A 21932-nucleotide genomic window follows, 5' to 3' on the forward strand; every position below is an offset into this window, starting at 1 on the left:
AACTTGCGGTAGAAGTTAGCGAATCCTAAGAACCGCTGAACCTCCTTAACGGACTTGGGAGTAGGCCAGTCCCAGACGGCCAGGGTCTTGGCAGGGTCCATTTGGAGTTGGCCTGTCCGTACAATAAATCCCAGAAAGGAGACCTCGGGAACATGAAATTCGCATTTCTGGGCCTTGGCGAACAGATTGTTCTGTAGCAGCCTCTGGAGAACCTGGCGGACATGGTGGCGGTGCTCCTGCACGGTCTTAGAAAAGATAAGGATGTCGTCGAGGTAGACAAAAACGTACAGGTTAATCATGTCCCTTAAGACGTCGTTGATTAGGGCCTGAAAAACAGCTGGTGCATTGGTGAGTCCAAAGGGCATCACCTGGTATTCGTAGTGCCCAGACGGGGTGTTAAAGGCAGTCTTCCACTCGTCTCCCTGTCGGATACGGATGAGGTGGTATGCGTTCCGTAGGTCCAACTTGGTGAAGACGGTGGCGCGTTGGAGCAGGTCGAAAGCAGTGGACATCAGTGGAAGGGGATATCGTTTGCGCACAGTGATCTTGTTCAGGCCCCTGTAGTCAATACATGGTCGGAGCCCCCCATCCTTCTTGCCGACAAAGAAGAAGCCGGCACCAGCAGGTGAGGTGGAGGGTCGAATGAACCCAGAGACCAGGGCGTCTTTGAGGTATTCCTCCATGGCCTTGCGTTCTGGCTGAGAGAGGGAAAACAGTCTGCCACGAGGAGGGGTAGTCCCAGGGAGCAAGTCGATGGCACAGTCGTAGGCCCGGTGCGGAGGAAGAACGGCGGCCCTGCTCTTGCTGAATACCTCCTTGAGATCCCAGTACTCTGTGGGAACTTGAGATAACTCGGTGAGATCAGGGGGCTCGGCAGGAGACACAGGAGAGCTAGAGAGCAGACAAGAGGCATGGCATGCAGGGCCCCATTCCACAACCTGGCTTGTTACCCAGTCTATGCGAGGGTTGTGGCGAGTAAGCCAAGGAAGGCCTAGAATAACTGGGAACTCAGGTGAAGGAATCAGGTGCAGGGATATTTCTTCCTTGTGACCTTGAGACTGGAGGAAGACTGGAGAAGTAACTTGGGTGACTCTTCCATCACCTAACGCTTGGCCATCGAGGGCAGACAAAGACAGTGGGACTTCAAGAGGTGCAGTCGGAATATTGATGCTTTGGGCGAAGTGAATATCCATAAAGTTCCCAGCCGCCCCTGAGTCTAACAAAGCTTGACAAGAGTGGACAGACTCACCCCAGGAGATGGAGACCGGGATGTAGATTCCTTGGCCAGGGAGTCCGGGAGAGAGGGTAGGCCCCATCACAACCCTCCCTCGGCTGGACAGGGTGGTCCTTTTCCCAAGAGTTCGGGACATGATGCTCGGAAGTGACCAGGCTTGCCACAGTAGATGTAGCACTTGTCCCTCCTTCTGCGCTCCCTCTCAGATGCGGAGAGGCGAGTACGACCCACTTGCATGGGTTCTGGACAGTCACTGAAGGAGGTATACAGTCTCCAGGTAGAGGTAGGGAGGCTGGGGGGGGCTCAAGGCTTGGTGGCTGTGGCAGTTCGTGTAAATGGGTGGAGCACAGAAGGACGGCAGGACAGAACTGAGAATACAAAAAACTCTTTTATTCAGCTTTTCAGCTGTCAATACACACATGCACACTTGTCAGCTCTCTGCTGTGAAGAGACTCCCTCTGCTCTCACTCTCTCTCCTTAAGAAGGGCGCGGTCACTGGGAAGACACACAAACACATCAATTAACAACAGGTGTAATGATTCTGCCACTTAACTTCCCCGACTCCGCCCTCCTGTCACAGACCGATGCTAGGCCACGCCCCCGCTGCCACATACCCCCACCGCCCGACTCAGGCCGGGCAGCCGTCCGGCCCGCAGCCGACTCCCCCCCCCCTTGACGGGAGAGGAAGTCCGCCACGACCATCTGTGCCCCCGGCCTGTGGATCACCTTGAAGTTAAAGGGTTGGAGTGCCAGATACCAACGGGTGATCCGCGCATTGGCATCCTTCATGCGGTGGAGCCACTGGAGGGGCGCGTGGTCCGAACAGAGGGTGAAAGGGCATCCCAGCAGGTAGTACCAGAGGGCGAGGACCGCCCACTTGATTGCCAGGCACTCCTTTTCGATGGTACTGTAGCGCCCCTCACGCACCGACAGCTTGCGGCTAATGTACAAGACAGGGCGATCCTCCCCCTCCACCTGCTGGGACAAAACAGCCCCCAGCCCTCTGTCCGACGCATCCGTCTGCAACATAAAAGGGAGAGAAAAGTCAGGGGAGTGTAAAAGTGGCCCCCCACACAGTGCAGCCTTAACCTTAGAAAAAGCCCGCTGGCATTGCTCCGTCCACTGGACCGGATCTGGTGCCCCCTTTTTAGTCAGATCAGTCAGCGGGCTGGTGACGTCCGAATAATTAGGTATAAACCTACGATAATAGCCAGCCAGCCCCAGGAACTGTCTCACCCCCTTTTTGGTCTTGGGCCTCGGGCAGGCCGCAATCGCTGCAGTCTTGTTAATTTGGGGACGCACCTGCCCATTGCCCAAGTGGAAGCCCAGATACCGTACTTCCACCCACCCAATCGCACACTTCTTCGGGTTGGCCGTGAGACCCGCCCGCCTCAGCGACCTAAGGACGGCCCTCAGGTGTTGTAGGTGCCGCGGCCAGTCATTACTATAAATAATAATATCATCCAAGTACGCGGCTGCATAGGTGGCATGGGGGCGGAGGACCCTGTCCATCAGCCGCTGAAACGTAGCAGGCGCCCCAAACAGCCCAAAAGGAAGTGTGACGAATTGGTGTAAGCCGAACGGTGTGGAAAAGGCTGTTTTTTCACGGGATAATGGAGTCAAGGGGATCTGCCAATAACCCTTTGTTAAATCCAGTGTCGAGTAAAAACGAGCCGTGCCTAGCCGATTGAGCAACTCATCAATACGAGGCATTGGGTACGCATCGAATTTAGACACCGCGTTGACTTTTCTATAGTCCACACAGAACCGGACCGACCCGTCGGCCTTGGGTACCAAGACCACCGGGCTGCTCCAGTCACTGTGGGACTCCTCGACGATGCCCATTTCGAGCATGGCCTTGAGTTCTTCCCGAACCACCTTTTTCTTGTGTTCGGGTAACCTGTAAGGGCGGCTATGCACTACCACCCCCGGGGGCGTCTCAATGTGGTGCTCTATGAGGTTAGTGCGGCCGGGCAGGGGTGAGAACACGTCCGAAAACTCGGTCTGCAACTGGGCAACCTCCGCGAGTTGGGTCGGGGAGAGGTGGTCTCCACAGGGGACCGGAGAGGGACGTGATGCCAATGTTCCTTTTTGAACCTCTGGCCCCAGCTCCGCCTTCTCTGGAACCACCGACACCAACGCCACGGGGACCTCCTCGTTCCAGAGTTTGAGTAGGTTGAGGTGGTAAATCTGTAGCGCCCCACCCCTGTCCGTTCGTTTCACCTCATAGTCGACGTCCCTGACTCGCCGTGTGACCTCAAAGGGTCCTTGCCACTTGGCGACTAATTTAGAGCTCGATGTGGGCAAGAGTACGAGTACTTTCTCTCCCGGTGCAAACTCTCTAAGGCACGTACCCTTGTCGTACAGGCGGGTTTGCCGTTCTTGGGCCTGCCGCAAATTCTCCTGGGTTAGTTGTGTGAGTGTGTGGAGTTTTGCGCGCAGGTCAATAACATATTGAATTTCATTTTTGCTTGGTGAAAGTCCCTCCTCCCAATTTTCTCGCAGCACATCTAAAATGCCGCGCGGCTTACGCCCATATAGTAATTCAAACGGGGAGAACCCCGTGGAGGCTTGGGGGACTTCTCGCACTGTAAAGAGCAAGGGTTCGAGCCATTTATCCCAGTTACGCGCGTCCTCACTTACAAATTTCTTAATTATGTTTTTAAGGGTGCGATTAAACCGTTCCACTAAGCCGTCCGTTTGTGGGTGATAAATGCTGGTGCGGATCGGCTTAATACCTAATAACCCATACAGTTCCTTCAGTGTTCGTGACATAAACGAGGTGCCTTGGTCAGTCAGAATCTCTTTCGGGATTCCAACTCGGGAGATGACGCGGAAGAGTGCCTCCGCAATACTGCGTGCTGAGATATTGCGAAGAGGCACCGCTTCCGGGTATCGCGTTGCATAGTCCACCAGAACTAATATAAAGCGGTACCCTCGTGTTGACCGATCTAATGGCCCGACGAGATCCATGCCAATTCTTTCAAACGGGGTCTCGATTAACGGTAGAGGGCGCAAAGGCGCTTTTGGAATGGCCGCTGGGTTTACTAACTGGCATTCGCGGCATGCCGTACACCACAAACGGACATCGCCGCGAATCCCCGGCCAATAGAATCGGGCCATTATTCGGGCTAGTGTTTTATCCTGCCCTAAGTGTCCAGCCATGGGATTAAAGTGAGCCGCCTGAAATACCAATTCCCGGCGGCTCTTCGGAATTAAAAGCTGCGTGACTCGCTCTTTCATTTGAGTGTCCTGCGTCACTTGGTATAATCTATCCTTCATAATCGCGAAGTAGGGGAAGGACGGGGTGGCGTTCGGCTGGAGCGTTTGACCATCGATTACTCTCACTTGGTCAAAAGCATGCCGCAGAGTCTTGTCTCGCGATTGCTCTAACGGGAAATCCGCGAGGGATTCCCCAATAGAGAGAGGAGGAGCCGGCGGCTCCTCACTCTGGCGCGGAGATGACGTAGACGGCTCTGTGACAGCTGCTCCCGCCAAAGCGACACTGGGACCTCCCCCTGTCAAATGGCAGGACCCACTCTTGACTAAGTGTGTCATTAAACCCCGAAATCCCGGCCAATCCGTCCCCAAAATTAAAGAGTGGGTAAGGCGAGGATTAACCGCCGCCTTTACTATTAATTTTTCCCCTCTGAAAATAATGTGGACCGACACTAAAGGGTAGTTGTGAACATCCCCGTGCACACATAACACCTTCACCAATTGTGCTCCCCCCAATGCCTCGTCTTGCACCAGGTTTTGGTGGATTGAGGTCTGATTACAGCCCGAATCCACCAACGCCTGATATGTATCCCCTTGGATACTCACCGGTATGCGATACGCTCCGGCCCGATCGAGGGTGGCTCCTGGCGCGTTGGGGATCCGAACCACCGCGCCCACCTCCATTATCGAGCACTGCTGTTGGAGGTGGCCCGGTTCCCCGCAGCGCCAGCAAACCGGCCCGGGCTTCCTCTCTGCACTAGTGCTCTGGGGCTCACTCACCTGAGGGGGGGGAGAGACAGACACAGAAGGGAGACACGGAAGGGCACCGCGGGTCCGGCGGGCCGGCTGAGGTGGCGCCGGCCCCCTCTCCGCGGTGGGGGAATGGGGCGAGGAGAAGACACAGGAGGAGGGGAGAGAGAGAGAGAGAGAGAAGAGAAGAGGTCGTCTGCTGTCCTGCCGTCGGGACAGCTGCCAGATGATCCTCCGCCAGCTCGATTGCCTGATCCAGCGACGCCGGGCGGTGGCACTGGACCCACTCTGCGGTTCCTGCTGGTAGACGCGCGACGAACTGTTCCAGTACCACCTGGTCGATGAGTCCCTCGGCGTCGCAGCTGTCGGCCCTCAACCACTGCCAGCAGGCGTCCCGGAGTTGCTGGCCAAACGCGAACGGCCGGCCGACTTCCTCCAAGCGCAGAGCGCGGAAACGCTGATGATGTTGCTCCGGGGTGCATCCCACCCACTGGAGGACGGCCCGGCGAAGGTCCGCGTAGGCCAGCCGGCAGTCGGCGGGGAGCTGTAGCGCGGCCAGCTGCGCCTCTCCCGTTAGCAGGGGGAGGAGGCGCGCCGCGCGCTGTTCCACCGGCCACCCCGAGGTCTCTGCTACCTGCTCAAAGAGCGTGAAGAATGCCTCGGGGTCGTCCTGCGGGCCCATCTTCGTGAGGGTGAGGGGGGAAGGGCCCGCGGCGGTGGAGTTGGTGGACCCCGCCGACGCGAGGAGGTGCCGGAACGCCCGACGATCTTCCTGTTGCACCAGCACCAGGGCCTCGAACCGTTGTTCTTGCTCCTTTCGGAGGGCGAGCAGCCCCTGGTGCTGGCTCTGTTGGGCCGTGGCGAGGGCGTGGATCAGGTCGGCGAAGGTGGAGGACTCCATGGGGCTGTTGTCTTCTGTGCTCATGTCCCGGGTTTCGGCACCACTGTGGCAGTTCGTGTAAATGGGTGGAGCACAGAAGGACGGCAGGACAGAACTGAGAATACAAAAAACTCTTTTATTCAGCTTTTCAGCTGTCAATACACACACGCACACTCGTCAGCTCTCTGCTGTGGAGAGACTCCCTCTGCTCTCACTCTCTCTCCTTAAGAAGTGCGCGGTCACTGGGAAGACACGCAAACACATCAATTAACAACAGGTGTAATGATTCTGCCACTTAACTTCCCCGACTCCGCCCTCCTGTCACAGACCGATGCTAGGCCACGCCCCCGCTGCCACAGTGGCGTTCTCTCATCCTGTTGTCCAGACGAATAGCATGTGAGATGAGGGTTTTGAGGTCACTTGGGCATCCAATAGAGGCCAGACCATCCTTGATGGGGTCAGACAGACCATGGTGGAAGGCTGACACCAGGGCAGTCTCGTTCCATCCACTTACTGCTGCGTGCGTCCGGAACAAGATGGCATAATCTGCGACGCTTCCTCCTTGCCGGATGGACATGAGCTTTCGGGCTGCGTCAGTACTGATGTCTGCCTGATCGAAGACCCGAAGCATCTCTTCAGAAAACAGCTGGAAATCAAGGCACTCAGGTCCCTGTCTCTGCCAGATAGCAGTAGCCCAGGCTCGCGCCTTACCAGCTAATAAGGTGATCACAAAGGCAATCTTGCGGCGATCCGTAGTGTAGGTGGTAGGCTGAAGCTCAAAGGTGAGTTGACACTGGGTAAGGAACTCTCGGCACTCACTGTGCTTGCCGTCATACCTCTGTGGTGCAGGAAGGCTGGGTTCGCGAGGTGAAGAAGGCAGCATGGCAGGAGGCACTGGAGCAGGAGCTGGATCAGGATGAGGAGATGCAGGCAGAGATGTCAGCTGTGCCAGGGTTTTCCCAATTTGCTGAAGCAGTTCCTCATGGCGAGCAAGGGCCTCACGTTGGCTGGTGAGCGTACGTCCATGAGCATCCATGGTCGCTCCAAAGCGTGTCAAAGCTGCCATAATTCCCTGAAGGTTGGCCAGGTAGACAGTTGAAGTTGACCGACTCTGCTGAGTCAGTCATGACAGAGTCTTTCTGTTAGGGTTTTGCTGGGATTCAAACCTGGTTCATTGGTGTGATAATCCAGCAAACCCCCACTAGGCCACCAGGGGGATGACTCAAATGCAGAGGCGTGAGGCAGAAGTAGAAAAAAGTATCAAAAGGTTTATTTACAATATATACACAAAAAATCCAAAAAGTAATAATCCAAAAACGCTCAGAAGATATAAGGGAAAAAATAAAAAATCCAAAAGTACAAAACAAAAGCCAGAAAACCAGAAAAGGCAAAAATACCAAAGCTCAGAAGATCCAAAAACACAGTAACTACTAGGTCCAAAAGAAAAGCAAAGTGCAAAACAAAGAACACGGTACAGAGGAAACTGGAGATAAGCATAACAGCACAAAGACTCCGTGACAAGAGGACTGAACTCAGGGGGTATAAATACACAAACTAAATTGAACACAGGTGAAGATAATCAGGACTAAACAGGCAATTAACACAAACACAAAACACAGGAACAGTGGCGGCCTCTAGAGGCCAAAATAAACATGACACGAAAAGGAAATAACAGCGGCCTCTAGAGGCCAAAACAGTCCTAGTCCTAACATTTACTACACGCACCTACGTCCTCTTATCCATCTGTCCAGCCAATGAGGAGCATTCGTTTTGCGTCACATGCCGTTGCATCAAGCAACCTGACCAATCAACAACTTACAGTGGCTAGGTCTCGTTTCTTCCTGTAGACCCCATGGGAACAAAGAAAAAAAATAATGTATGGAAGTCAACGGAGAGATAACTTATTTTATAGTTCAGATTCCCTTATGCATTGGATTTAATACATGATGATTATTAACTTTTATGACAACCCTTCACACCAACAAAGTGTTGTTTTTCGACAGACAATAAAAGTTACGTTACGTTTTCTGTTTTCTGTGCAACCTCTGAACTGCTTGTCTCGTGCTATATTCTAAACTCTAAGCAATGTGGTTTGAGTGAGCTAGGCTAACAGAGTACTGCAGTAAACGTGTTGCTGATCTTTGCAGCCTACAAAAGTAGGCCCTCACTTGAGGTTTTATCCACCAACATATTTCGTCAAATAATACATGGGGAAATCCGTACTGCTGTTATGCCGCCGTTCTGAGGCACAAATACACAGACATTTTAACAGAGAACACCGTCACTTACACGACATGTATATCGATATGGGGTAATCATGCGTAACCTCGGCGCTATGGCGTTAGCCATGCTAAGGTATGCTACATAGCATTATATCAAGAGCGTGCTAAATCACAACAAAGGTGAAAGAATTATGTACGAGTTCTTTGTCAGATGGGAGACTGGAAAAGACATGTTTTAGAGATACCAACAACGATTCACTTCGTATAATGTAGCCGGTGACCGGAGATGGAGATGGTTGCACGCATAGCAGCTAACTGCTAGGTGAATAGTGAAACATACATTGCATCATAGAACTCAAACAACCAGAATAAAATAACACATTACCTGATCTCACGTACTGTAAATCCAGATAACGTACACTGGCGCTGGTAGTTCTAAATCCAACAAGGAAACTCGGTGAAATTTTCAAATAGCTAAATAAAAGGGCTATCGTAACATCCATTAAGTCCGCCATTTTGTTATTTGCCTTAGAGCTGTTTGAAAGCACAGAGAATTCTGGGTAATGTGCATCGTATAGTTCTCAGAACAACAAAAAAACAACCAAACATAACGTTGTGTGGAGGTTATAGTGTAACCAAATGATAACGTTTCAGTTGGTTAGTTACCTCAATGTTTCAGGGACGTTTGGCTTCGTTAGGTTTCTGCATAACTATGAGGAAACGTTCTCTAAATGTTAGTTGTTGGTTACGTTCTAACAAACCTTTAGAGAACCATAGGCTAACGGTACATTAACGTTCTGTGTTACTAGGGAATAAGTCTTTATGAGCCTGAGAGATGAAAAACTTTGTTCACAGGATGCACTGCTCACAGGCAAGACAACCGCTATTCTACACAACCTGAACAACTCAAAAAAAGCATCTTGGTATGGGTCCAAAAACTGAGTGAACTCCATGAGAGTGGTAGGACTCTCCTGTTCCCCCTTTTTTCTGTCTAGTACTCTCCTCGTCTGATGACGAAAAAATCTTACACTGAGCCTGACGTTTTCATCTCAGGGCAAAGAATTCAAATAGTTAATGAATATAAATATTTAGGTATCATCTTGGATAGTAACTTGACCTTCAAGCATCATGTTAAAAAGGTGAAAAGGATCATAAACTTCACACTTGCAAATTTTAGGCACCTTAGAAATTGTATGTCAACAGAGGCTGCAAAGATGTATATGTTTTCTCTTATAATATCACACATTAACTATTGTCTGCCAACATGGGGTACTGCAAACTCCATAACATTAAAGCCGATAATATCTCTATATAAACAAGCTGTCAAAATTCTAGATAAAAAACCAAGATCCTTTCATCACTGTATAATACTTAATAAATATAGGCTTCTGAGTTGGAATAATCTTGTTCTATTTAAAAATTGTTGTCTTGTATATAAAATCAGACAAAGCTTAGCCCCACCACCACTTTGCAGCCTCTTGCAATTTAGATCATCTGTAACCAGTGTTACTAGAGGGGCTGCTAGAGGCGATTGTGTAGTGCCTTACAAGAAATCAACTTTTGGTCAGGCAGTTTTCACTTATAAAGCAGCTAGTGAATGGAATATAATCCCACAAAGTATAAGAGAGTCCAGTTCTTATAGTTCATTTAAATTTAGATTAAAGAAATGGCTGATAGACAATCAAGTCTGTCAGCATTAGTTTATGAGATGTTGTATCAGTATGAGTGAGTGTGTGTGTGTGTGTGTGTGTGTGTGTGTAGGTGCTGTGTGGGTGTGTGTAGGGGGATGGGGAGGAAGGGGGGAGGGTGTGTACTTCTGATGTGTGTGTGTGTGTGTGTGTGTGTGTGTGTGTGTGTGTGTGTGTGTGTGTGTGTGAGTACCTCAGGCTCCTCTATTGCGTGTGTGTGTGTGTTGTGTATCTCTGGTGTGTGAATGTGTGTGTGTGTGTGTGGGGGGGGGTTGTTTGTTGTAATTGTTTTTTTTTTTTTTGCTTGCTCCTTTTGTAATTTATTTTTTAATTGATAGGTAACTGCCATGCTCCTTCTGGCAGGGGGACTACCAATGGAAATTAGCCTTTTGGCTATAATTGGGTGCATTTACATTTTCTCTGTAAAATGTCAATTAATGTACAATGTCCCTCTATAACAAATAAAAGTTAAATAAAATAAATAAATAAATGTAACTCATGTTTAAGATCCTCAATATTTGAATCATAAGCTTCAGCCAATAGCAGAACAGCCTCCTCTCTCAAAGAAGTTGGACTTGATGGATTTAATGCCTGGACACCCTGCATAATGTTACAATTCGTGTTAGGAAATATTTCTCCAATCATGTTATCCAGAACTGGATAGTACACAGAGACACAAAAAGTGTGTTTGCTATCTGAAGGCATGTTTGGCTACTTCTTTTATTTTTGCTTGAACACCTGCATGTGCCCCACACTTCACTGCTGCGCCATCGTAGCCCTGTCCTACAAGGTTTTTCTTGTACTCCAGCCCATGTTTCTCAAGGAAGCATATAATCTTGTCACTTAAGGCGGTGGCATCCAGGTGTTCTGCCACTTCAAACTCCAGAAAGCTTTCATGAACCACACCATTGTAAAAATATCTCAGAACAAATGACATTTGCTCTTTTTTCTGAACATCTTTAGTTTCATCAACAATAACTGAACACTGCTTGGTCGTTTTAACTTCCTGGATGATTTCCTCTTTGACCATTGCAGCCAAGCACTCAAGTATTTCATTCTGTATTGTTTTACTTGTGTATTTTGCATTTTTAGCTTGTTGTTCAAGTCTTTTTTTAATGATGGGGTTATGATTACCCAGCAAGTCTAACATAGAAAGAAAAACACCCTTTTTTTCAGAGTCAAGAGACTCCCTGTGACCCCGCTGTGCTATGTTTTCTGTGGCTGTTAGAACTAAAATTTCAGCTAATGTTTTAACGTAGTATTGATTTTAACAAAGTTATCACGTTTTTACAATATATTTATCATGTAATATAACATCACGTAATTTCATGATACAAAATTATTACGTTATTTCATGATACGAAATTATCACGTTATTTCATGATATTTTCATGTAATAACGTGAAAACACCTTATCAAGAAATAATGTGAAAATATGGTTTAACGTCCTAGGCTAGGCTACTTCCATTAAAAGCAGACGGCCTAGCCTAGCCTACTGTAGAACTTGGGTCGAGCAAAAACACCGAGCAAAAACATGGCTGAATCCTGAATGACTCCTATTTGTATAAATAAGGGACTACATAGGCGGCAAAACGTAGTGTTTTTCCTGCCATGGAAGTGCACTTGTATATTGAAGAGGAAGCAATTTGCATTACAGCCTTGAATGAGGATTCAAAATGGCGCCTCGGCTCGGTTTTCCCTTCCTCCTTCAGTATACAAGTGCGCTTCCATGTTTATGCAGGAGGGCTGATAGAAGTGGCGAAACATTTTACTTTTTATCGTTTCTTTCACAACTTGAATGCGTTGAAACAAAAAATTATGACAAACTAACGCCGCTTACACTAAAATATGTAGGGAAATTTGTAATAAAAACTTTACGGTCGGCAATTTCGACGCGGAAATTCTCGATCAGTCGGGTTACCGGAAACACACTTTTTTTTTTTTTGGCCTTACATGTATAGTTAGCTAAATAACATTCTCCAACCTGATTTTTATCCTCTCAAAATCAGCATCGCAACTATGCTAGCACTGTTCATTCATTATAATTTCATTTCTTGATGGATAGTTAATCAGCTTTTACCTCTGTCCTCCCGTGTCTCCTTTCCTCACGACTCCTGGCTCCCTCGCTTCGCGCCTCTCAATTTTCCAAAACAACCAATCTCTGGCGTTATCTCGTGCTGCATTCGCCGCAGTCGGACATTGGAAATTCGCGCACGTAAATGTCAAATTGGCTGTAATTTTTCTTTGAATTCGTCGCTGCCAACTGGGGTGGCAAGGCTTTCTTTTAGGGTGGGATTTGCCACCCTATGCCACCCCGGTAGATCCGCCCATGGTTATTTACCCCCGAGCACGCTGGAAACTGTTCCATTGGTATGTTCAGATCCAGTCACGAGATGAGGTTGCCAGATCTCTCTATAAAAAGGTGACTTTGCGGTCTGAATCTGTGGAATACTCGTAAGCGAGGACTGGCAACGAGCAGTGGGTTGCGCACCAGCTGATCAGAACTCCAATGGAAAAGAAGCGCGTGTTACTGTTTATCTCGATTGGCTGTAACCTTGTAAGTGAAATGTTTGGCAACAATAATGTTGTAGCCTGCCCCCCCCCCAAAAAAAAAATCTTCGGATCTACACAATTCACACAAGTGACCTATTTTGGGACCAAAACAGCGAATTTCGCCGAAAGGTGAGGAGTTTGCATGTGTGTAGTGAACTAGAGACCAGAGGTTTAAGCTGTGATATATGAAAGGTAGGGTGAACACGTCGCATGGTGAGTGGTAATGCCAGTCTAACGGAACAAGGATTGATTACCTTCTTGATGAGGAAGGGTCCAAGGAACCTGGGTGCCAGCTTGTGAGAGATGGCCCCAAGTGGCAGGTGGCGTGTGGAGAGCATAACTCATTGACCCACTCAGTAGGTGGGTGCCTTGGAGCGACATTTGTTGGCCTGCTTCTTGGATGCGAGTGCGGAGTGAATGAGTCTTCTCTGGGCCAATGCCCACATTCTCCTGCAGCGGTGTATAAAGGCCTGGGCTGATGGTACGGCGACCTCCTCCTCCTGGCTGGGGAACAGTGGTGGTTGGTACCCTAGTGAGCACTGGAATGGAGAGAGACCTGTGGCAGAGGAAGGGAGAGTGTTGTGCATATTCGATCCAAGGTAGGTACTTGCTCCAAGAACTGGCATCCCTGGACACCATGCACCTGAGTGCAACCTCCAAAGCCTGGTTAGCCCATTCTGCTTGGCCGTTGGTCTGTGGGTGGAAGCCTGAGGAGAGACTACAGGTGGCCCTGATGAGTTTGCAGAAGGCTCTCCAGAACTGTGCAGTGAACTGAGGACCCCGGTCAGAAACTATGTCGGTAGGAAGACCATGTAGACGGAAAACGTGGTGGATGAGTAGTTCTGCGGTCTCTTTGGCTGAGGGGAGCTTGGGCAGAAGAATGAAATGGACGGTCTTAGAAAAACGGTCAATGACAGTGAGGATGCATGTATTGCCACCTGAGTTGGGGAGTCCAGTGATGAAGTCCAGGGCGATATGAGACCAAGGTTGATGTGGAGTAGGAAGGGGTCTTAGTAAGCTGGCAGGGGGTCAATTGGCTGTCTTGTTCCGGGAGCATGTGTCGCAGGCTGCCACGAACTCCTGGACGTCCTCCTTTATGGATGGCCACCAAAAGCGCTGCTGGATGAGAGCCAGGGTTCGGGCGGCTCCCGGATGACAGGCCAGCTTGGAACTGTGACTAGGTGATAGGCGCTGCGTAAGTCCAGTTTAGTGAACACCTCAGCTCCCTGGAGTAGTTCAAAGGCTGTAGTCATGAGCGGTAGTGGGTAGCGGTTCTTGACTGTGATGGCGTTGAGACCTCAATAGTCAATGCAGGGGCGGAGTGACTTGTCTTTCTTCTCCACGAAGAAGAATCCCGCCCCTGCTGGGGAGGAGGCAGGGCGGATGATCCCAGCTGCCAGAGACTCAGTGATGTATTTCTCCATGGCTTGTCTCTCGGTGGGGAGGTGCGTAGCACCAAGTCGGCTGTAAGCCATGTACGATGAGATTGAGTGGAATAACTGTTTTATTATATATATTCATTCAATGGACTTTGAGAAACAGAGCATTTTTATTTTTATTTTTGCAAATTCAATAAATAAAAACTTTATACAAAACGTCCAACAAAATCATTTCCACTTAGAATGTCAACAAGCTGGTGAAATGACCATAGCAATTTGTGAAAAATGCTATAATAATAATAATAATAATAATAATAATAATAATAATAATTAACTTTATTTACAGACTCAGGGTCCAAAATTGTACATCCAAGAAACAAACACTTACATTATAATATGTTCATATACAGTATACACACATGCGCGCGCACACACACACACACACACACACACACACACACACACACACACATATTAAAAAATAAATCAAATTGAAGATACATACAATTGACTCTTCCAGTATTTCCAAATATCAGAACAGTATTGGGTATCACTTTCCTTAATACTAGTCAAACACATTATGATGGCATTTCTTGATACTGTTAACCTACACATAAATTTGTACATGAGGTTTCTCATTAGACCCTGGAACGTGGGTACATTTGCAATTACAAACAGAGCACTTGCACTTTCCCACCTAGGCGTCTTAAGCAAGATTCTAAGTGCATCATTATATGCCACCCTGATCTTATTAATCTTTGCTTTGCTATAGCTACACGAAAGGTGAGCTGTATACAGTGGAGTACAGTATGTTCTAAAGAGAGATATTTTGACATCATTGGTACACATATAAAATTTACGTGCCAGCATATTCGCTTGAGCATACAATTTGCAACATTGACACTGAATGTCATCATCATCACATGAATCATTTCTAAGAATATGACCCAAGTATTTTACTTTAGTTGCAATTGTCAGCACAGTGTCATGTAAATAAAAAGAAGGGAAGTGTAGTTTTTGATCCTCCTTAGTCCTAGCAATCATGACAACACGTCTTTTTTGAGTTATATTTGATGTCATACTCTATCCCATACTCTGAACAGGCTCTAAGCAATTGCTGGAGACCAGCACTATAGGGTGATAGGACAACTAAGTCATCAGAATACAATAGATGATTAACAAGCTTATCCCCAACCATACATCCAGTCTTACAATCTTTTAGTTTCCTGGACAGGTCATCCATATACAGATTAAAAAGAACAGGAGAAAGAATTCCACCTTGCCTGACACCATTGGTAACAAGGAAGGGGCTAGAACATACATCGCCCCATCTGACCTGCATGGTTTGATGGGAATACCAGTAATGCAGGACACGTATCAAGTATAAAGGAACCCCTCATTCAAATAGTTTTAGAAGCAACTTTCCATGGTTGACACGGTCGAACGCCTTAGACGCATCTAAAAACACATATAGTGGTGCTTGAAAGTTTGTGAACGCTTTAGAATTTTCTATGTTTCTGCATAAATATGACCTAAAACATCATCAGATTTTCACATAAGTCCTAAAAGTGGATAAAGAGAACCCAGTTAAACAAATGAGACAAAAATATTATACCTGGTCATTTATTTATTGAGGAAAATAATCCAATATTACATATCAGTGAGTGGCAAAAGTATGTGAACCTCTAGGATTAGCAGTTAATTTGAAGGTGAAATTAGAGTCGGGTGTTTTCAATCAGTGAGATGACAATCAGGAGTGAGTGGGCACCCTGTTTTATTTAAAGAACAGGGATCTATCAAAGTCTGATCTTCACAACACATGTTTGTGGAAGTGTATCATGGCACGAGCAAAGGAGATTTCTGAGAACCTCAGAAAAAGCGTTGTTGATGCTCCTCAGGCTGGAAAAGGTTACAAAACCATCTCTAAAGAGTTTGGACTCCACCAATCCACAGTCAGACAGATTGTGTACAAATGGAGGAAATTCAAGACCATTGTTACCCTCCCCAGGAGTGGTTGACCAACAAAGATCACTCCAAGAGCAAGGCGTGTAATAGTTGGCATAGGTCACAAAGGACCCCAGGGTAACTTCTAAGCAACTGAAGGCCTCTCTCACATTGGCTAATGTTAATGTTCATGAGTCCACCATCAGGAGAACACTGAACAACAATGGCGTGCATGGCAGAGTTGCAAGGAGAAAGCCGCTGATCTCCAAAAAGAACATTGCTGCTCATCTGCAGTTTGCAAAAGATCACGTGGACAAGCCAGAAGGCTATTGGAAAAATGTTTTTTGGACGGATGAGACGAAAATAGAACTTTTTGGTTTAAATGAGAAGCGTTATGTTTGGAGAAAGGAAAACACTGCATTCCAGCAGAAGAACCTTATCCCATCTGTGAAACGTGGTGGTGGTAGTATCATGGTTTGGGCCTGTTTTGCTGCATCTGGGCCAGGACGGCTTGCCATCATTGATGGAACAATGAATTCTGAATTATACCAGCAAATTCGAAAGGAAAATGTCAGGACATCTGTCCATGAACTGAATCTCAAGAGAAGGTGGGTCATGCAGCAAGACAACGACCCTAAGCACACAAGTCGTTCTACCAAAGAATGGTTAAAGAAGAATAAAGTTAATGTTTTGGAATGGCCAAGTCAAAGTCCTGACCTTAATCCAATGGAAATGTTGTGGAAGGACCTGAAGCAAGCAGTTCATGTGAGGAAACCCACCAACATCCCAGAGTTGAAGCTGTTCTGTACGGAGGAACAGGCTAAAATTCCTCCAAGCCAGTGTGCAGGACTGATCAACAGTTACCGCAAACGTTTAGTTGCAGTTATTGCTGCACAAGGGGGTCACACCAGATAGTGAAAGCAAAGGTTCACATACTTTTGCCACTCACAGATATGTAATATTGGATCATTTTCCTCAATAAATAAATGACCAAGTATAATATTTTTGTCTCATTTGTTTAACTGGGTTCTCTTTATTTACTTTTAGGACTTGTGTGAAAATCTGATGATGTTTTAGGTCATATTTATGCAGAAATATAGAAAATTCTAAAGGGTTCACAAACTTTCAAGCACCACTGTAAATATTGTAGAATTCTTCTTCTTATATTTTGATATAAGCTCTTTTAATGCATAGATACACAAATCTGTTCCATGTTTATGTTTAAAACCAAATTGATTATCAGTTGTTACCACATGTACTTGGAGCCTCTCCAAAAGGATCCGCTCTAACACCTTGGATATTATACTAGCTAATGCAATGGGTCTATAGTTGTCTGTACTAGATGCTTTACAAGTTTTATCTTTAATAACTGGTACCAATAGTACAGATAACAAGGAGTCAGGTAGTATGCCATGTGCTAACAGGCCAGAGAAACACAAAGCAAGTAGCACTGAGAGTCTATAACTGGCATACTTCAGATGCTCAGCAGTGATTAGGTCAGGACCACTGGCTTTATTCACTGCCAGCTTCCCAATCACATCACACACCTCATCTGGTCTAACAACCATACCATCATCATAAGCAACATCATTTACTTTAAAAGCAGCACTCTCAACACAGTTAAAAATTTCCCCAAAATGCTTCGCCCACAGCTCAGCAATATTCTCATCCCCAGATACACCATTAACAGTAGATGGAAGAGGCATCTTGCTGTTGTTAATAACTTTAACTTCTTTCCAGAATTCCTGGACATCATTCTGCTGAAGTTTTCTAGCCATGGAGTTTGCCCTTATCATCTGCTCATTTCTTTTCACATAACGTACAGCATATTTAAACCTGGCATTAGTGGCCTTCTTGTGCTGAAACTCTGGGCCTTGTCTGACTTTCCCAGCAGCTACCCAGTTTCATAAAGCTTTTTTAGCCTCAGAATGAAGATCCAATACATATTCATTCCAACCAGGCCTGATCTTTTGTCTTTTCTTTTCTTGAATAAAATGCTTACCATCATTAATCAAACAATTTACTATATTTTCATACATATTAAATAAGTTACTCTGGTGTTCCTGATTTTTACAGTTAATATCACAAGAGAATACCACATAGGGTATACAAACACTGCTGAGGCTTTTATCAGTTAATGCATTATATTTCCAAAGGTCATGTTCAGAGAGCTTAGCCCAATCTATTTTCCTACATGTATGTTGGCGCCTATTATGGCTAGACAGTTCCGGTAGACAACTGGGGTTTAATAACAAAGAAACAGGTATATGGTCTGATATGGCCGTAACATACAGAATCTCAGCCTCATATATACACTCATGGGCATCAGCTGTGCATATACAGTGGTCCAGCCAGGACCACTGTATATAATAATAATAATAATAATAATAATCATTATTATTATTCAATAATAATAATTATTATTATTATTGAAAAATAAAAAGATACATTCTTACCATCAAATATTTTTATTCCATATTTTGTTGTCTTTTTTTTGGGGGGGGGGAGGTTCTTCATCTTCTTCTTCTTTAGGGTTTTTTTGGCAGTTGGCAAACCAACTTAAAGTGTATTACTGCCACCGACTGGGCTGGAATATGGAACAGGAGATATTGGGGAGAAATTAAAAAAAACCCTATATTCTTTTAGCTATTCTGTTTCTTTTAAATACTTGATAATGTTTGGGGTTTTGTTTTTGAGGAGAGTTTTTATTTCTTCCTCGGTTAGTTCAGCAACACACTCCGCCATTTTGTTTTTCTCTATTCAGGGTATATGAGCTGATATCCTAGTAGTAGAGTAGCCAATCAAAGCACGCGATTGCTCATATCCAGTGAATGTGGATAGAATAAATATATTTATCCTCTCACTTTAGTAACACAAAAATGAAGACAGAGTACCAAAAACAACTCCTATCAAAGAAGCTGCTAGAAAACCAAGGTACAGTGTCTTGCAAAAGTATTCATCCCCTTTGGTGTTTGTCCTGTTTTGATGTATTACATGCTGGAATTAAAATTGATTTTGGGGGGGGTTAGCACCATTTGATTTGCACAACATACCTACAGCTTTAAAGGTGGAAATTGTCTCTGATTAATGCCCTCCTTGCCTGGTCTGTGAGTTTTGGTAGATAGCCTTCACTTGTCAGGTTTGTAGTGGTGACACATTCTTTCCATTTTGCTATAATGGATTTAATGGTGCTCTGTGGGATATTCAAAGTTTGGGATTTTTTTTATAACCCAAGCCTGATCCATACTTCTTCACAACTTTGTCTCTGACATGTTTGGAGTGCGCCTTGGTTTTCATGTTGCTTGCTTAGTAGTGTAGCAGAGTCAGGGTCCTTCCAGAACAGGTTGATTTATACAGATATCATGTGACAGATCATGTGACACTTTGATTGCACACAGGTGGAGCTTAATCAACTAATTATGTGACTTATGAAGTTCGGACCAGCTCTTATTAAGGGGTTTCATATGAAAGGGGGTAAATACCTACGCACACTCCAGATTTCTGGGGGGTTTCATCTTAATTATTGTTTGTGTCACAATAAAGAAACAATTTGCACCTTTAAAGTGGTAGGCATGTTGTGTAAATCAAATGGTGCTAACCCTCCAAAAAGCCATTTTAATTCCAGCTTGTAGTGCAGCAAAACAGGACAAACACCAAGGGGGATAAATACTTTTGCAAGACACTGTAAATGATGACACCCACTGACAGATCTTCCATGTGAATGGACAATAACATACAATCCTACAATAAAGAGATCATACTGTTGAGGAAAATAAGATTTTACCATGGGTGGGTTTTGTTTTAACAGATGCAATTCCAGATATTTGGATGTCATTGCTGTGTGAAGACTGGTGGAAAGAAGTAGGTACAAGTAGGTATTTCTTACATATGGAAAAAGGGGGAGAACAAGGGATGTGGATGGCCCCATGCCTGTGTTTGTCTGAGGCCCCAAAATGACTGAATCCACCCCTGAGATCACCATCCACCTTCATTCATTCATCCATCCATTCATCCATTGACATTAGCCACTTCATTTTACACACATTTTTGAAACCAGAGAACCCCGAGGAAACTCATGCAGACACTACAAGGACAAGCACCGAAACTCCACATAACTCCACATGTTTTAGCCAATAGTAAGGCATACTATGCGGGTTTTTAATATATACTTTATTTAATTGTACAAATGTTACATTTTTAAATGAATGTGTTCAAAAACATGTCTTAAGATTTTAATCACTAATCTAAATCACTAATATTAATGACAGGCAATTAATCAATGAAGAAAGTGATGGTTCATTTTGTGGTGATTCAACTGTTTGTTACTTAAACACATTTATATAATTTAAGTAAAGGACAAACCTTTTGAATGAAAAAAGGACAAGCTGACAAAATGTACAATATTATCAATTCAAGAAGTGGCAAAGAAGTCATGCTCGTTCTGCATTTGCATGCGGAACAGGGCAGTGGCAGTTTTTATTTTTGCACTTGTCTTTAGATATTTGTTCAGTAGAGCTTTGTAATGCTTTTCTGGGTTGCCAGACATATTGTCTACTTTCCATTTGTAGTAGACATTGGTTTCAGGTATGTCCAGTTCGTTAGCCAGCCACACCCAGAGCCTGGAGCAGGGCAGGAGAGCCACAGCGAAGTAGATAGGGTCTTTCTTCATCACCTTTGTGTAATTTGCCAGATATTTCTTCATGGCTGGTGTTGGTTTGATGGAAGGTGCATTCTGTAGTCAGGGACATGGTGTGAAATTAAAGAGAGAGAAAGAGGGAGAGAGAGAGAGAGAGAGAGAGAGAGAGAGAGAGATCGAGAGAGATCATGTATATAGTGTAAAATGTTACAACATTTTGGTTCTTACCTTAAAGAAATACTGGTTAAGTAACATGCCCAAAAAGTTCCTGTAACTTGTGTATCTTCCTTTAATGAAGTCTCTGATGTCTTCTGGTTTTTTTACCCTCTCGCTCATCATTTTCAGCATATTGGTAACCTCGAGCACGTAATTGATGTCCTGCAAGGTGAAGTTGACATAGCGCTCAGCTTGCAGGCTGTTGCTTTGCATTTGCTGCAGGAAGTCGACATGGAGAGTCTTGTTTGCGATGTCCATGTTCATATCCCAAAGCTCCTCATAGACATTGTGTTGCTTGGATGCCCAACTGTAGCTACAACAGCACAGTAATTCATCTCAATATATTCTAGTGATATGCAGTCTGTTATATGTGACATATTTGTGTTGTTATATTTAACTTCAGACTCCTTGCTCCCAAATAAAATACAAACCTCACACAGTTACTCAATAATATAAAGTAAATCAAGTTAGGATTTTAAGTGGTTCATTACTGCTTCAAATTTATGACTACCTAACCATTCGCAAAAAATTGAACAGAACTTTAAAATCAGTTCTTACCTCAAAGAAGAGAGAAAAAGTATGAATGAAAGTGCAGCAGACATCATTGTTTTCATTACACAGAGTTCTGTATCATGCAACACTATCCCAGAAGTGGTCCACTTTCGGCAGCAACACTTTCTTTAATAAAGCTTAATAATTTGGCAATATAAGTATCACATGATTGGATTGCATTTTATCAGACGTCACATATTGTCCAATAGAAGTTTCCAATGGTTGTAATGTTTCATTTTTCACAGCAAACGTAGACAAATGAGTGGAGTGAAGTAATTGTGGAGATACCCAACCTAACCTGACTCAATACATGTAAGGATTCAAATGAGTACGTGTATTTCACTGTACTTCCGATAAGACTGAAAGTTTAGCAAAAGTCATGACTTCTAGCACTCACTCTATATCTAACCACTCTTTGCTTTTAATATGAAATTTTACATTAATAATATTTTTAATTTATAGTTTTTGAATTCCTTTTACTGCATAAATAAATAAATGCTCTCTGTCTGTTTATCCATCCATCTATCCATCAGGGATGTGCAGAGAGCCCAGTATTTGTGTCAGTATTTCTTGAGCTTAATATACATTATGAGGGTTAATATACAGTAATTGTTCCTTAATAAACTATTATAATAATTATGAACACTTAAAGCGAGACG

At 45.2% G+C, this 21932-nt stretch overlaps 1 protein-coding gene across 1 annotated transcript; it reads right to left on the reverse strand.

The window, feature by feature from the left end:
* Positions 1-20145: 20145 nt before the first annotated feature.
* On the reverse strand, positions 20146-21362 carry LOC132870100 (uncharacterized). Its single transcript, XM_060903651.1, has 3 exons — positions 21280-21362; positions 20734-21034; positions 20146-20601 (listed from the first exon to the last, which is right to left on the reverse strand). The coding sequence occupies exons 1-3, from the start codon at positions 21333-21335 to the stop codon at positions 20281-20283; spliced, it is 678 nt and encodes a 225-aa protein (XP_060759634.1). The 5' UTR covers positions 21336-21362; the 3' UTR covers positions 20146-20280.
* Between the last annotated feature and the right edge of the window lie 570 nt (positions 21363-21932).

The sequence above is a fragment of the Neoarius graeffei genome, chromosome 21 (genome assembly GCF_027579695.1).
Source record: "Neoarius graeffei isolate fNeoGra1 chromosome 21, fNeoGra1.pri, whole genome shotgun sequence".
Taxonomy (NCBI): domain Eukaryota; kingdom Metazoa; phylum Chordata; class Actinopteri; order Siluriformes; family Ariidae; genus Neoarius; species Neoarius graeffei.